The sequence below is a fragment of the Gekko japonicus genome, unplaced genomic scaffold, assembly GCF_001447785.1.
Source record: "Gekko japonicus isolate JY-2015 unplaced genomic scaffold, Gekko_japonicus_V1.1 scaffold1850, whole genome shotgun sequence".
In the NCBI taxonomy this organism is placed as follows: domain Eukaryota; kingdom Metazoa; phylum Chordata; class Lepidosauria; order Squamata; family Gekkonidae; genus Gekko; species Gekko japonicus.
In genome coordinates this window covers 362,057-379,111 of record NW_015163658.1, presented here as the reverse complement: position 1 = coordinate 379,111, position 17,055 = coordinate 362,057, and the positions used below count along the sequence as shown (strand labels likewise).

Below are 17,055 nucleotides of genomic sequence, written 5' to 3'. Positions count from 1 at the left end.
TTCAAACGGAGATGCCGCCAGGGATCGAACCCTGGCACCCTCTCCATGCAAAGGAGGTGCTCTACCACTGAGCCACACCTGCTCCCCCAGTAAATAAGTTGCCTTCTACTGAAGCTGCGGTGGCTCAAGCGGTGAAGATGCCAAGAGAGAATAGATCCGCTCCATCTTCTACATGACAGCCCTTCAGATACTTGAAGACTGCAATCGTGTCCCCTCTAAGCCTTCTCTTTCCCAGGCTAAACAGACCCAGCTCTTTCAACTCTTTCCTCCTAAGACCTGGATTTCCTCATAAGACTTGGATAAGGGAGAAAAGTACTTGTCTAAGACTTAGTCTTGTCTAAGACTGGCAGCGGCTCTTTCAAATGGAGATGCCTCCAGGGATCGAATCCTGGCACCTTCCGCATGCAAAGGAGGTGCTCTACCACTGAGCCACGCCTGCTCCCCCAGTAAATAAGCTGCCTTCTACTGAATCAGACCCCTGGTCCATCCAGGTCAGTATTGCCGACTCAGACTGGCAGCGGCTCTGTAGGGTCTCAGGCGGAGGTCTTCCACATCACCTACTGCCTGGTCGTTTCTAATTCGAGATGCCGGGGATTGAACCTGGGACCTTCTGCGCGCCAAGCAGGAGCTCTGCCCCTGAGCCACGGCCCCTGTGGACGTGGTGTTGCTCCAGGAGGTGACGGTGATGGCCTCCCAGGCTGCCGACGGCTTGAAACCAGCTGAGCGTTGGCCGATTCCTCACTGCTCGGGTGGCCTGGCTCCGGTGCCTGCCTGGCCTCATGATGGTTCTCTCTTTGTAGGCAGTTCATGGACTCTCTGCAACTGGACCCTGAGACGGTGGACAACCTGGACATGTACAACCACATCCCACCTGTCTTGATGGAGAAGTGCGCAGCCCTGAGCGTGCGCCCGGAGACGGTGAAGAACCTTGTCCAGTCCATGCAGGGTAAGCAGCTGCCTCTGCCATCCTGCCTCTTGGGGAGGGAGTTACACTTCAGCAGGGGCAGTCCGGCATTCTCCACAGATCCCTGAAGATAAGAACCCAAGAACAGCCCTGCTGGATCAGACCAGGGAGAGTCCATCCAGTCCAGCCTCCCGTCTTACACAGGGGCCAGCCAGTTCCTCTGGAGGGCCAGCAACAGGGCAGAGAGGCCGAGGCCTTCCCCTGAGAAGAACACCAGAAGAGCCCTGCTGGATCAGACCAGGGAGGGTCCATCTGGTCCAGCCTCCCGTCTCACACAGGGGCCAACCAGTCCCTCTGGAGGGCCAACAACAGGGCAGAGAGGCCGAGGCCTTCCCCTGATAAGGACATCAGAAGAGCCCTGCTGGATCAGACCAGGGAGGGTCCATCCAGTCCAGCATCCCGTCTCACACAGGGGCCAACCAGTTCCTCTGGAGGGCCAACAACAGGGCAGAGGCGCCGAGGCCTTCCCCTGATAAGGACACCAGAAGAGCCCAGCTGGGTCAGACCAGGGAGGGTCCATCCAGTCCAGCATCCCGTCTCACACAGGGGCCAGCCAGTTCCTCTGGAGGGCCAACAACAGGGCAGAGAGGCCGAGGCCTTCCCCTGAGAAGAACCCCAGAAGAGCCCTGCTGGGTCAGACCAGGGAGGGTCCATCCAGTCCAGCCTCCTGCCTCACACAGGGGCCAGCCAGTTCCTCTGGAGGGCCAACAACAGGGCAGAGAGGCTGAGGCCTTCCCCTGATAAGCACATCAGATGAGCCCTGCTGGATCAGACCAATCCATCCAGTCCAGCATCCTGTCTAAATAAAATGCCAATAAGGTATTCGAAGTAGGGCTGTATTCAGTATTCCCGAATATATTCCGGTCGGATTTACACCACCGGAGGGAAAGGAGGCATGTGCCTTCTTTCCCTCTGGTAGACCCTACAGATTTCCCTGTCAGTTTCACTCCCAGCCAGTCAGTTGGGAGTAAAATTGACAAGCGAAAGCCTTCCCTTCTCTAGCTGACAGATTGTAGCTGGAAAAGGGCAGGCAGGGAACCTAGGCACGTTTACAATGCCTTGCTTTCCCTCCCCGATCCCAGGAGGGGTCTGGAGAAGATCGGGAAAATTGTGCAACAGAACAGAACGGACATTGGCTGTAAGAACCAGTAGCTGTCACAGCATCTTTTGTTTTTGTACATTAGAGTGCCGTGACTTTAATCTGGGGGAAAGGGAGAATATACCCGACCGGGGGGGGGTGGTGGTGCCATAGTGGGTGGTCGTTATCTGCTGTCATCCCCAGATGGTTCCTCGGGCACTTCTGTAAGCAAGGGTGGCAGGCAGGTGGGGCGCCGGAGCCCTGTCCCAGGAGGTGGTGCTGCTTGCGGGAAGAATCACAGCCCTTTCCCGGGGCGGAATCGGTTCCCAGAGCTGAGGCTGGAGAGGTCCTCCTCCCCTGTGTTGTGCTGGGAGCGGCCTGGCACCGCTCTGCCCGCGGTCCCGCCCCCGTTACCGCGGCTCTCCTTCCTCCCCCAGTGCTGTCGGGCGTCTTCACAGATGTGGAGGCGTCGCTGAAGGAGATCAGGGACCTCCTGGACGAGGACGAGGCCCAGGAGCAGAAGCTGCGGGAGACCCTGGGGAAGCTGCCCCCCCAGCAGGGCTCTCCTCCGGCCACCGCCTCCTCCGCCCTGGCGGAGGTCGCCAAGGAGTGGGCCAAGTACATGGAGGTGCACGAGAAGGCCAGCTTCACCAACGCCGAGCTGCACAAGGCCATGAACCTCCACATCAGCAACCTGCGGCTGCTCAGCGGGCCCCTGGAGCAGGTGAGGGCGGCCTTGCCCACGCCCAGCCTGACTGAAGGTGAGAGGTGCTCCCGCATGTTCACCGCCGCTGTGCCTCTTAACACAGGGGTTGGCTCACCGTCTCTGTTCACCGTGAGCGAGGGCCCCATGTCAAAAGTCCCAACTCCCAACCACCAGGGTAAGGGCTTTTGGTACAAGGGGAGTGCATAGAGATGTAAAATTTCTGGAAATTTTGAAGCTCGGGGAAAAAACCCGCCCCCCCGGGAAAAAAATGGAAATTTTCGGGAAAATTGGGGAAAACGCTGCATTACCACTTTTTCTTTCTTTTCCAGATAGAAAGTCATTCTGTTACTTTACAAACATAAAATATGACTATGGGCATTTTTACTTGGCATGAAATTATCACAACGAGCGTATTAAAAAATATAGTTTATCCAAACTATTATTACAAACAGAATACCCACCCACATGGAAAAACAAAACTGAAACCTTTTTCTTTTCTCGTGGCAATAGCACCTCCTAAAGGAAGAAATGCATCTTGTTCTTGCATTGGAGAGTTCAGTTTGTAACCTAGGACTTGCTTGTCCTCAGTGCGCAGAAATTAGATCAATCTGATACCATACCTATTTTTTAGAAATGATTTGGAAAATAGTTGAACACCTTGCCTCAAAATATTCATTGTGTTAAAATAAAACGTTCCATGTAGAGAGCATTGCAGTAGTCTAGCCTCGAGGTGACCATAGCATGGATCACTGAAGCCAGATCATTGCATTCGAGGAAGGGGACCAACTGCCTAATCAGCCGAAGATGGTAGAAGGCTGCCTTGGCAGTGGCTGCTACCTGGGCCTCCGTTGTCAGGGAAGCAAGCGGGATGCCATTCTGGGAGCTCTTGGACCACTGACATAATGCTGTGTCAAGTAGTCACCAAGCTCCACGCCATAGTGTGAGGACTCACTAGATCTGTAGGAAAAAGGTGTTTGATTGATGCTAGGCCTTTTGGACCAGTGAGATACCCGAGAGGTGATTTGGCTCTCTTGGTTGCCGGGCACGTGACATCCAAGGATGGACAAGAGAGAGAGGGAGAGAACCAAAACCATCCTGCAGCTAGGTCTGCCCCCTCCCATACACAGGTGTCCATAACTTCAGTTGCTTGGAAATGTGCCCATTGGAAGGGCCAAGGGCAGTTGGTGCTCCCCAGCACTTCAGCTGAAAAAGAATTTAGCTGGCAAGGTCACTGTGCTCTATCTACTTCTGTGCTGTCTCTTAACTATCTCTGGGAAGATTCCTGCAGGCCTCTTTGCAGCCTGAACCAAAGATTTTATTTTACAGAACAGAGCAAGGAACTGTTTTTCCTTACACCCCTGCTGCTGCCGGCCGGGGCCAAGCGAGGCTCCTCCTCTGCTGCTGCCAGCCGGGGCCAAGCAAGGCTCCCTCCTTTGCTGCTGGTGGCAGAGAGCAAGCCGGCCCCCTGCTGAGTGTCTGCCCCCACTGCACTATGCTGCTCTGAGCAGTCGCGCTGGGGGGGCTCGGCCAGAGAACCTGCAGAAGGGTCTGCAGTGGGATTTTTCTTCTGTACCAGGAGGATTCACCGGATTGTCCTTTGGCCAGATTCTCAGGCTCTCCCTCTCTAATTACGAGTGGGGCTGTTTGTATGTGTGCGCCAGGGGGAAAGCCCTGAATGTGGCACTGGGTGCAGAGCTGCACTTCCTGAAACCTCAACTTCCAGTTTTTTAAAAAGCTGTTTCTGGGGCCGGGAAGCTGAGACTGAGTGGGCAGCGTCTGGAGGAAGTTCCAAAACTGCCCCGGGTGCTCCCTGCCCCTTCCCCTCCCCTGGCAAAACATAGAAGACACTTTGCAGACCAGAAGGATGGTAGTTCAGCAGTTCGAGACCCGGGTGCCGCATGACAGAGTGAGCTCCCGTCTCTAGTTCAAGCTCCTGCCAACCTAGCAGTTCAAAAGCAAGAAACTGCAAGTAGATAAATAGGGACCACTTCGGTGGGAAGGGAACAGCGTTCCGTGCGCCTTGGTGTTTAGTCATGCCGGCCACATGACCACGGAAATGTTTTTGGACAGCGCCGGCTCCTCGGCTTGGAAACGGAGATGAGCACCGCACCCCTAGAGTCGGGTTTGACCGGCTTTCGAGCAAGGGAAACCTTGACCTTATCTGTGCTTCTAATAATCACTGTAACACAATATACATTTAACAATTGTTGATAATTTATGGTTGTTTTTTCTTGTTCAGTCACGGTTTTGTTTCTTTATTTCTGTCTTGTCCGCGACTTCTCGTTTTGTTTTGGGAACCTCCAGGTGGGGCCTGGAGCTTCCCCATAATTGCAACTGATCTTCAGACGACGCTTTTTTGTTTCTTTATTTCTGTCTTGTCCGCGACTTCTCGTTTTGTTTTGGGAACCTCCAGGTGGGGCCTGGAGCTCCCCCATAATTGCAACTGATCTTCAGACTACGCTTTGGAGGGTGGAATTTATGGCATCAGGTCCTTCCCCTCCCCTAACCCTGCCCTCCCTGGGCCCCGGCCCCTACATCTCCAGGAAATTCCTAATTTGGCGATGGAGAATGGGGCTGTGGTGGCTCAAGTGGTTAAGACGCTGAACTGCGGACCGGAAGGTTGGTAGTTCGAGACCCGAGTGTGCCACGTGACGGAGTGAGCTCCCGTCTCTGGTTCCAGCTCCTGCCAACCTAGCAGTTCGAAAGCAAGAAATTGCAAGTAGAAAAATAGGGACCGCTTCGGTGGGAAGGTAAACAGCGTTCCGTGCGTGTCGGCGTCCAGTCACGCCGGCCACATGACCACGGAGACATCTTCGGACAGCGCCGGCTCTTCGGCTTGGGGACGGAGATGAGCACCGCATCCCTGGAGTCGGATTCGACTGGCTTTTGAGCCAGGGGGAACCCTTGGCCTTGCCCTGAGCTGGAGAGCCATGGCTAGCCCGATCTGGTGAGATCTCGGGAGCGAAGCAGGGCCGGCCCTGGCTAGTCCTTGGACGGGAGGCCACCGGGGAAGTCCCGGGTCACTGTGCAGAGGCAGGCAACAGCAACCCCCCTCTGAGTGTCTCTTGCCCTTGAAAACCCCACCTGGGGTCACCATAACTCAGTTGTGACTCGGTGGCACTTTCTGCCACTGTACACCCCCCGACCAGAGTCGCGCTCTTCTGGGGACTGGATGCTCGTAGCCAAAGTCCTGCCCTTGTTAGAACAGTATCGCTGATGCCCCCTTCTCGCAGTGCCACGGACGCCTCCTTGTGTTGTGTTTCGGGGGGCTCTGACCAACCCACCTTTCAAACGCCCCAACCCCTCCTCCTACCTAGCAGCTGATCCGGCGAGCTCGGGGGTTAAATGGACAATGGACATGACTCTGGTCCCGGTTTCCTGCCCTGGTCTGCAGCAGGCAAAGGTGGGAACTAGAGGCTGGAGGCCACGTGCCCCATCCCACCAGCGGTGGCACTGAGGAGGCCGCCTCCCACCACGCTAGGGTTGCCAAGTGTATCTTCGCCGGGAGCGGGGGGCTCCTGGCCGGTGTTTTGTGTGCGCGCGTGCGCGCGTGCGCGCGTGCGCGCGTGTGTCACCCGGAAGTGACGGGAGGACCCGCGTCACTTCCGGGTGACGCGCACGTCGGGGTGGAGTTCCCCCCGGGGCCCAATCCGGGCCCCCGGTCTCCCGGGGGGACTTGGGATCCCTACACCACGCGAAGCCAGAGGAGGGCTCCTTGCACCAGGGGAAGACACCGCTGTCAGTGTAATGGGCCCGAGAGGTAGATTGGGGGGGCTCTTCCTGGCTGAAGCTCTTCCACCAGGCATTCGACTAAGGAGCTGCTTATACCCCGAGGAGTGCCCCTGTGCCCTGGCCTCACCGTCTTCAGTCCGCCCGTGCTGCACGTGTATAAGGAGATCAATGGAGCTGGCAAAGGAACATCATTACTATTGCCACCTATGGAGTATCGTGCAAATCTGAAATTCTCTGCTCTTGCACTTTATCTGAAGACTGTTCCAGCCCTTAAGGGCTGTGGTCGCACACACTAAATAATCCACTTTCAATCCACTTTCAAACTGGATTTTGTCAGTTCACACAGTAAAATCCAGTTTGAAGAAGAGGAGATTGGATTGATACCCCGCCCTTCACTACCCAAAGGAGTCTCAAAGTGGCTGACAAACTCCTTTCCCTCCCCCTCCCCACAACAGACACCCTGTGAGGTAGGTGGGGCTCAGAGAGCTCTTGACAGGAACTGCTCTTTTCCAAGGACAGCTCTTATCAGAACTACGGCTTGCCCCAGGGCATCCTCCAGCCAGGTGCAAGTGGAGGAGGAGTGGGGAATCAAACCCGGCTCTCCCAGATCAGAGTCCGTGCACTTAACCACAACACTAGACTGGATTTAAAGTGGATTATTTAGTGTGTGTGAGATCACAGCCAAGGATAACTGATTTGTTCATGGTTTTTGGCTGTTTTTATGATGGATTTTAATTGTATTTAATGTATGCGTTTTGTGGGAGCCGCCCTGAGCCTGCCTCGGCGGGGAGGGCGGGGTATAAATCGAATTAAATAAGTTGACCAGGTGCACGCCTTGCCCCGCAGAGGACAAGCAAGTGATGCAGAACCTGAAGCGGATCCTGGCCAAAGTGCAGGAGATGAAGGACCAGCGGGTCTCCCTGGAGCAGCAGCTGCGCGAGATGATCCAGAAGGACGATATCACCACCTCCCTGGTGACGACAGGCCGGTCAGAGATGAAGGTGGGGGGCCAGGAGGAAGTGCCGGGGCTGGGCTGGGATTTCTCATCAATGGTGATTTCCATGGAGGAGTCTGGAGCAGGTGGAATGACTTCTATAAACCAGTGCGATATCGCAGTATACGAATTCACAGAAAGCAAGCAAACAATGTATAAATAACGCAGACCACAATTGCTCAACAGTCATGCAAAACAGAGGTAGATTATATAAGAATAACAGAGGAAGCTAAGCAGGATCGGCCCTGGTTAGTATTTGGATGGGAGACCACCACAGAAGTCCAGGCTCGCTCCACAGAGGCAGGCGATGCACTTCCCCCGCCTTGAAAACCCCATCAGGGGTCACCATGTCAGCTGAGACTTGATGGCATTTTAAAAAATCGACATAAACACTTCAGAGCAACAGTAAACCAGTTTGGAAAAGGTGCCGACTGGCCTGGCTCTTGGCCACCGGAAGCTTACGGAGAAGAACAGGATGGTTTTGGGCAGGGGTCATTTTGTAGAAAAAGAGGTGCAGGAGTCATTAGCATAACTCATTAGCATAACATATTTGCATATGCCACACCCCCTGACGTCACCGGAAGTGTGTCAAAAGGCAACACCCACCGCTCAGGCTCCACTGGACTGTTTTGGATTGCTAGCTATGGGGGGGGGGAGAACGTGCAGATCTGTCCTCGCAGAGGAGGGAGAGCTTGTACCTGAATAAAACTTGGTCTTAAAGGTGCCACTGGACTGTTTTGGGCTGGGGAGCCAGGGAGGGAGCTCTGCAACTTCCCTGGCTGCTTCTTGCTCTGACTGAGGGCTGCTGGGAGCAGGGGGTGGGGCTTGTTGCATGTGCCCGCCCCCTGGGCTCTTTACTGCCGGAGCTCCGCTCCTGTGCGCTCCTGCAGGAAATGACCCCTGGTTTTGGAAGCCAGTGACATTCCAAATGATGCTCCCCAAGGAGAATGTGCCGGGGCTTCCTGGGCAAGGCCTAAGAGCTCTGATTCCAGATAGCACTGAACTCACCCATGGGGGGGACTGGCAGGCTGAGCGTTGTGTTCTGGTCCCTTTCCTCCCTGGCCTCCTGACTCCTGTTCTTTCACCTGTGCGCAGAAACTCTTTGAAGAGCAGCTGAAGAAGTACGACCAGATCAAGGTGTACCTGGAGCAGAACCTGGCCGCCCAAGAGAACATCCTCAAGGCCCTGACGGACGCCAACGTCAAGTACGCCACGGTGCGGAAGGCCCTGGCCGAGGTGGAGCACAAGTGAGTCCGTCGGCAGGGTGAGCGGTAGATATGGCAGCTGTGGCTTAGGCACCGTAGAAAACATGAAACGTGTGAAACGTCTGTTTGAATGTCTGTGGTATAAAAGGCGAGAGAGAAATGGATGAAACCACTTACGTACGGACCAAAAAGGGGGAACAAATTTAACCCTGGAAACTAGGATCAAGAACCTGAAAAGGTAAAGAGATGCTTTAGGCTGGTCCTGCATCGGGCAGGGGGTTGGGCTAGATGGTCTCTATGGCCCCTTCCAACCCTATGATTCTGAGTCAAGCAGAGTAGAGGGCCAGCAATTAAAACTTGATGGATAAATAATATGTCAAAATACATGTATTTATTTGCAAGAATTAAAAAAACATATAGGGGCCCAATCACACCTCATGTAAAATTCCAAAATCATACATACACAAGGGCCGATGGACTTGACCTGACGCGTTTCGGCCTGTTAGGACCTTCTTCAGAGGTCAAACACAATGAGGAACAATTTAGCTTATACCATACTACATAATATAATACAATTTTACCGCACGGATTCAAAATGGAGAAGAAAGGAAATGCTGTAAAATATTATTAAAAACATGTGAAATCAAATACATATAAAATGGATAAATAAACAATGCCTATATTGTACTTTAAAAAAAACTTACTTCCAGAGTGAAATTACTTGGCATAGAATGAATATATAAATGAGGCCTCCCGAGATCCAATCATATTTCAGTGATAATAGTCTAGAAGCAAAAGAAATATTAACCAATGCAATCTAAAATATTGAAACAATCCAAAAGTAATAAATACATTAATAAAATTTTAAAGGAATTTTGTTACTTCTGGTCCAGAACAATGCTCCCTCTAAGCTGTGGAGTCTTGTGAGCAAATATTCTGCTTTGTGAGCTCCTGGCATTAAAGTTGTGAGCCAGCGATTGGGCTGCTGCATAAATTAGTTTGCTCTGGAGCCGTCCTTCCTGAGCGGAGACAAAAATGGGTGAGCCGGAGGCTAAGAAACTGTGAGCTGGCTTCACACTAACTCAGCTTAGAGGGAACACTGGTCCAGAAGGAATTTTACATAGGTGTGATCAGGCCCCTATATGTTTTTTTTTTCTTTACAAATAAATACATGTATTTTAATGTATTATTTATACATTAAGTTTTAATTGTTGGCCCACTGCTCAGTGTGACTTGCCTTTTTGGGTTTTTGAAACCGCTTGTGTGCCAGCAAAACGAGCTTGCCCCTGAGTGTTTTAGTAAATAATCTTTAATGGATTCTAGGCTAGCTAGCCAACATTCTTTTGTTAGCTAACCTCCTTGTTCAGGACGTGAGAGTACGGATAGGCTGGGACAAGCCATCTTCTCGAAGACGGTACCGCCTTCCCCCTCCGGCTTGAATCCTTCCTTTCTCCCTCTTGTTCCTCGTTGGGAATGACCGATGCTACTCAGGACCGGTAGGTCACAGGAGTGGAGAGAGGAAGGAGGAGAAAGTGCCCCGCCACAAAATGGAGTCAGCGCTTGTTTGCTCCAGCCAGATGGATCCGTCTGTTTTGTACGGGCCATCCGCTTTTCGTGATACAAAGCTCCCTCCCGAGGCAGGGGTAGGGATCGGGGTGGAGAACTCTGGGTTCCCGAACTGCAGGGGTTTGGCCCGAAGCCCCAGGCAGGGACCCTGTTGCCCTTCCCCCAGGCGTGCACCCCCCCCCTTCCCCAGAAACACCACCTTTTGCACAGAGAGACCAATTTACTTATGGTATTTATTTGTTTGTTTTGCGCCCCGCCCTCCCCGTGAGCAGGCTCAGGGCGACTTCCACGGTTGGTACAAAATGGCCAAATGAAACCACCCATGATCAGTCAAAACAGTTCAGATACAGATAACATCACAAAATCATAAGGGGCTAGTAGTGCTCATTCAGTTACTTGAGATGTGGCACTCCAAAACTGTTTGCAAGCAGACTGTCCCCAGCTCAGTGGTCTTCCCAAGTCCCTCGATGGCATGAGCCAGACGTTAAGGCTGAAGGCCGGGCTCGTTGATGGTAATAGTGGGGGCGGCTCCTTAGTCGAGAGCCTGGCGGAAGAGCTCCGTCTCGCAGGCCCTGCGGAACTGCAAAAGATCCCGCAGGGCCACAGTCTCTCCCGGGAGCTCGTTCCACCAGTAAGGAACCGCCACTGAGAAAGCCCTGGCCCTGGTAGTAGCGAGCCTGGCATCCATGGGGCCTGGGAGGGTCAAACAATTCTGCGACCCTAACCGCAGTGCCCTCTGGAGTACATATGGGGAAAGGCGGTCCCTCCGAGGGGTGCCCCTCCAGGACCAGGCTTGGCCAAGGATCGGTGGAGAGCCTTTCCTTGGCCATCCGTGCGAAATGAGTGCCCAGAGCCTCCAGCTGCACAATTCACTCTCAGCATCTTCAGCCACTGATCACTGGGGAATGAACCCTGACTGGGTGGCCTCCGCGCCCCCCTGGAGCCATCCGTTCTGCTGGGGGGGGGTGCGCTTCTCGCCTTGAGCCCAGTCATAAGAACATAAGAGACACCAATGTTGGATCAGGCCAATGGCCCATCCAGTCCAACACTCTGTGTCACACAGTGGCCAGAAATACCAGGTGCCATCAGGAGGTCCAGCAGTGGGGCCAGGACACTAGGAGCCCTCCCACTGTTGACCCCCCCCCCAAGCACCAAGAATACAGAGCATCCCTTGCCCCAGACTGAGTTCCTATCTATACCTTGTGGCTAATAGCCACTGATGGACCTCTGCTCCATACATTTATCCATAAGAACATAAGATAAGCCAATGTTGGATCAGGCCAGTGGCCCATCCAGTCCAACACTCTTGTGTCACACAGTGGCCAGAAATACCAGGGGCCACCAGGAGGTCCAGCAGTGGGGCCAGGACACTTGAAGCCCTCCCACTGGTGCCCCCCCAGATGGCACGGGTGCCAGAGGTGGCACTCAGAGCCTCCCAGACATAAGAACATAAGAGAAGCCAATGTTGGATCAGGCCAATGGCCCATCCCGTCCAACACTCTGTGTCACACAGTGGCCAAAAATACCAGGGGCCACCAGGAGGTCCAGCAGTGGGGCCAGGACACTAGAAGCCTTCCCACTGCTGCCTCACCTCCAAGCACCAAGAAGACAGAGCATCCCTTGCCCCAGAGCCCCTATCTATACCTCGTGGCTAATAGCCACTGATGGACCTCTGCTCCATATGCTTATCTAATTCCCTTTTGAAGCCGTCCATGCTTGTAGCACCCACCACTTCCTGTGGCAGTGAATTCCATGTGTTAATCACTCTTTGGGTGAAGAAGTACTTCCTTTTATCCGTTCTAACCCGACCGCTCAGCAATTTCATGGAGTGCCCACGGGTTCTTGTATTGTGAGAAAGGGAGAAAAGTACCTCTTTCTCTACCTGCTCTTTCCCATGCATAATCTTATAAACCTCGATCATGTCACCCCTCAGTCGTCTTTTCTCCAAGCTAAAGAGCCCTAAGCGCTTTAACCTTTCCTCATAGGGAAAGTGTTCCAACCCTTTTATCATTCGGGTTGCTCTTTTCTGCACTTTTTCCAAAGCTATAATATCCTTTTTAAGGTGTGGTGACCAGAATTGCACACAGTATTCCAGATGAGGTCGCACCATTGATTTATATAGCGGCATTATGATATTGGCTGATCTGTTTACAATACCCTTCCTAATAATCCCCAGCATAGCATTGGCCTTCTTTATTGCAGTCACACACTGTCTCGACATTTTCAGTGAGTTATCTACTACAACTCCAAGATCTCTCTCTTGATCAGTCTCTGCCAGTTCAGACCCCATCAACGTGTATATATAGTTAGGATTTTTGGTTCCAATGTGCATCACTTTGCACTTGGCCACATTGAACCCCATTTGCCACATTGACGCCCACTCGCCCATCTTTGACAGATCCCTTTGGAGTGCCTCACAATCCTCACTGGGTCTCACCACCCTGAACAACTTCGTGTCATACGCAAATTTAGCCACTTCACTGCTTACTTAGTCGTCTCTTCCTCCACCCACCCCCCCCAGGTGGAACACCACCTTGCAGACTTTGGTGACTTCCTACGAGGCTTATGAGGACCTGATGAAGAAGTCCCAGGAGGGGAAAGATTTCTACGCCGACTTGGAAGGCAAAGTAGGCAAGCTCCTGGAGAAAGCCCAAGCCGGCCGCCAGGCGGCTGAAGACACCCGGCAGCAGGTCTTGGAGAGGTGAGTGCCGCGTGTGCGGGGAGGAGGGGCCGCCAGCGCCGTCCATTGTGGGCAGACGCTGGACTGGGAAGGAAGGTGCTGGCCCTGTAGTTAATTAGGGATGTGCAATCAGATATGGGGAGGGAAGGTGGCCTATGGGGCAGCCCGACCGGGTCAGATCTCAGAAGCTGAGCAGGGTTGATACTTGGAAGGGAGACCACCAGTGTTCCCCCTGAGCTGAGCGAGTGTGAGCCTGCTCACGATTTTTTAGCCTCCGGCTCACACATTTCTGTCTTTGCTCAGGCAGGATGGCTCCAGAGCAAACTAACGCAGTAGCCAAAAGGCCCGCTCACAACTTTAATGCACAAAGCAGAATTTTTGCTCACAAGACTCCACGGCTTAGAGAGAGCACTGGAGACCCCCAAGGAGGACTCTGCAGAGGGAGGGCATAGGCAATCATCTCGGCTTCTCACTCGCCTGGAAAGTCACTTGCTGGGGTTGCCCTCAGTCGGCTGCAGCTTGATGGCGCCTGACACACCCAGTCGAGTATGACTTGCTGCTGGGGGGGGCAGCAGTGGGAGGGCTTCTAGTGTCCTCCTGGCCCCACTGCTGGACCTCCTGATGGCACCTGGTATTTTTGGCCACCATGTGACACAGAGTGTTGGGCTGGATGGGCCTTTGGCCTTATCCAACATTGGCTTCTCTTATGTTCTTATAAGAGGGAATTAGATAAGCATATGGAGCAGAGGTCCATCAGAGGCTCTTAGCCACGAGGTATAGATAGGAACTCTCAGTCTGGGGCAGGTGATGCTCTGTATTCTTGGTGCTTGGGGGGTGGGGGCAACAGTGGGAGGGCTTCTAGTCTCCTGGCCCCACTGCTGGACCTCCTGATGGCCTCTGGCATTTTTGGCCACTGTGTGACACAGCGTGTTGGACTTGTTGGCCATTGGCCTGATGCAACTCTTATGTTCCTATGACTATCCTGATAAGATGCCCGATCTTTTCGGCATCTGATCAGATGGGCAATGTCCGATTCCATGGAAGACACTCCCAGTATTTCCCGAGTCCAGTATTCTACGGCGGGTGAATATCAGAGGTCTCAGGAGTTGGGTCAGGAGGCCTCGCTGCCGTTCCACGGGTGGCACATCCGTCCCTTAAAGGGGGACCCTGTTTCAGTGGATGGTAGAGATGGCTTCTGGACCCCAGAGAACAGGTCTGCCCCATGTGCAAAATGATAGCCATGTAATGCTTAGGGGGGATGTGCAGATCTACCCTGGCAGAGGAGGGAGAGCTTGTACCTGAAGGCGGGCCGGGGGGGACCTCTGCAACTCACCTGGCTGCTTCTTGCTCCTCGTGGCCCAACTGAGGGCTGCTGGGAGCAGGGGGCGGGGCTTGTTGCATGTGCCCGCCCCCTGGGCTGCTTACTGTCGGAGCTCCGCTCTTGTGCGCTCACGCAGGAAATGACCCCTGCATGCTAGGGATCCCTGTTTTTTCTGCAAAACAGCAGAAAAACACCAAGGGAAGACCATCAAAGATTAAATGCACTTGAAATGTCTGAGTATAAGATGTATTAAGTAAGTGTTTAAATTACAAATAAATGTCTATAATGAGTTGGTGGTCCGTAACCCACAACAAATACAGTGTTCCCAAATATAATGATACGTGCTCATGGCATACCCTACATCAGCATTGAGATACAAATAAACCTGTTTGTGCTCACAGGCGCTGATAACAAGGTATGCACACAAATCTGTTTGATTCTCCTTGCTTAAATGCAATAAAAGTGTTCAAAGACCTCCTGCAGTCAGAAATCGAGCAGAGGACGACCAGTGGAAAAATCTCCTTAGGCAGGGCTATTTTTGGGCAGGAACGCACAGGAACGGAGTTCCGGCCACACCCAACAGCAGGAACGCATTAGGATTGGCTACATTAGGGGTGTGTGGCCTAACATGCAAAGGAGTTCCTGCTACAAAAAAAGGCCCTGGGTTTGGACAACAAACAAGGTAAACAGAATAAGAAGCAAAAGGTGGGTGTGGCTGGATAACCACACTTCTGGTAACATGGGGGTTGCGGCCTAATGTGCTAATGAGCTGTGCTATCAGGGGTGTGGCCCAATAGGCTAATGAGTTTCTGCTGTTGGGTGTGGCCTATTATGCTAATGAGTTCCTGCTGGGCTTTTTCTACAAAAAGAGCCCTGTCTTAGGTATAACGCCTCTCCTAGGTATATGGACGTTTCAATTTCTCTTCTTCTGGATAAGCGGCTGAATAATGGAACCCGAGAATTGCGTAGACTACCAGTTCTTTTAGCTGTGTTGAATCCCAGGGAACCCTAACATAATCCAGAAGAAGAGAAATAGAAATTAAACTATTCTAGGCCTGTACAGCGTTGACATCCATGGCGACCTAAGCAAAGGGCTCAGTAGAGGCCCAGGACTTCGGGAAGGCTCCGTGCCACCGGAGATGCCGGGGCCCTCGGGCAGGGAGACTGTCTGTGCCGCCTGCTGGCCCAGCTGCTGGGCAGTCCTGCCGGTCCCCCTTCCTCTCCCATCTGTCCCGTTGCCCATCCAGGAGGGGAAGGTCTCTGGGCTGGGAGGTGTTGCCGGGAGGCCCCCTCCCCACTCATGCATATGCTGTCTGTGTGCCTGCTCTTGTTCCAACAGGGAGATGAAGAAGAGGCCCCCGCCCCGGCCCACCACCCCCAAGCCCCCTCTCCAGGCGAAGGCCCCGGACCTGGACCCTGCGGAGCCCCTTCCCCTCAGCTCCCTCTCCCTGGCCGACCTGCCCGAGGAGCTGAGGAGCCTGCCTCCCGAGGTGCTGGCCTCTCACCTGGCGCAGCTCCCCCCGGACGCCCTGGCCGCTCTCCTGGGAGCCCACCCCTCCGGCTGTGGGGGCCTGAGAGCCCCGGGCCCCGAGGCGTTCAGGATGGGCGGCAGGGCCACGAGCGCTCCTCTGCAGCCCCCACAGGTGGGCCAGCCCGCGGCCCCCTACCCTCCGGGCCAGTACATGCCCGCAGGCCCCCTGCCCAGACACTACCTGCCGGCCAGAGGGGCTGCCCCCACGGCTGGGATCCCGGCTGGCCCTGGGCAGGGTCCTTTCCCAGGGGCCCTGGGGACCCCTCACATGCCCACCCCACAGATGCAGCCTTCTGCCCCACAACCGGCCGTGCCTCCCCTGAGCTCCGCCCCATCCTCCTCGCAGGCCTTCCCCCCTGGGGCCCACCTGCAGGGCCCGGCCTTGGCCTCTCTGCCGCCTGCCTACCCGGGGCCCCAGCTGCCTCCCCCCCGGTCCTCCCCGCAGCATCTGCCCATGCCCATCTCCACCCCGGGGCCAGCCTATTGCCGGGGGCAGCCGGCGTCTTCCGGCGGAGCACTGCCGGCGGGCCACGCCCCTCCGCTTTCTGTCCGGCCGCCCCCGACGGCCCCCCACCCCTTTGGAGATGGCGGCTTCCCCGCCCACACCCAGGCGGTGCGGCCGGCCACCACCACCGTGGACAGCATCCAGGCCCCCATCTCCAGCTGCACCTTCCCCCGGGGCACCGCCGGCCCCCTCCCACCCTGGGCGGGGCCTCCCCCCCAGGGGGGTTTTGTGGGGCAGCAGAGGCCCAGCCTGCCATTCCCCTATGCCCAGGCCAGAGCCCCTCCCTACATGCAGCAGGCTCTGCCCCCTTTCTCGGTTGCTCAGCCCCCGCAGGGCTTCTCCGCTCATGGACCGCTGCAGCCCCCCCTGGAGAGGCCCGTCCAGCCCCGGGCCCTGGCGGGGCAGCCGTCGCTCCAGCAGTTCCTGCCCCAGGGCCAGCTCCCTCTGCAGCCACCGGCCTTCCAGTCTCCGTTCCCGCCCCAGGTCTCCGGGCAGCAGCCCTTTCCGGGTCAGGGCCCCGCTCATCCTCCCAGCCAAGGGCAGTTCCCCGGTCAGCCGGGACCCCAGCACTACCAGCTCCCTCCCCACTCGGGGGCCTTGGCCTTCCCCGGCATCTCGGCCGGCATGATGGGCCCACCTCCGCCTCATCGGCCCTCCCTGGCTGCTGTCCAGCCCTTCCCTCCTGGCTCCTCCGGCCAAGTCGCCTTTGGCTCCGCCCCCTCGCCCAGGCCTCCAGGGCCCCCCGCCACGACCCAGATACCTCCCGGGGCTCC

At 55.0% G+C, this 17,055-nt stretch overlaps 1 protein-coding gene across 1 annotated transcript in view; it reads left to right on the top strand.

Annotated features, from left to right (window-relative positions):
* Nucleotides 1-800: 800 nt before the first annotated feature.
* The window catches only part of PTPN23 (protein tyrosine phosphatase, non-receptor type 23), a gene marked incomplete at its 5' end in the record, with an annotated part of 23,884 nt that continues 7,629 nt past the window's right edge, over nt 801-17,055 (top strand). The window contains 6 exon segments of the mRNA XM_015407718.1: nt 801-946; nt 2,480-2,803; nt 7,327-7,481; nt 8,570-8,721; nt 12,767-12,946; nt 15,586-17,055. Coding sequence (XP_015263204.1) covers nt 801-946; nt 2,480-2,803; nt 7,327-7,481; nt 8,570-8,721; nt 12,767-12,946; nt 15,586-17,055 — 2,427 coding nt within the window.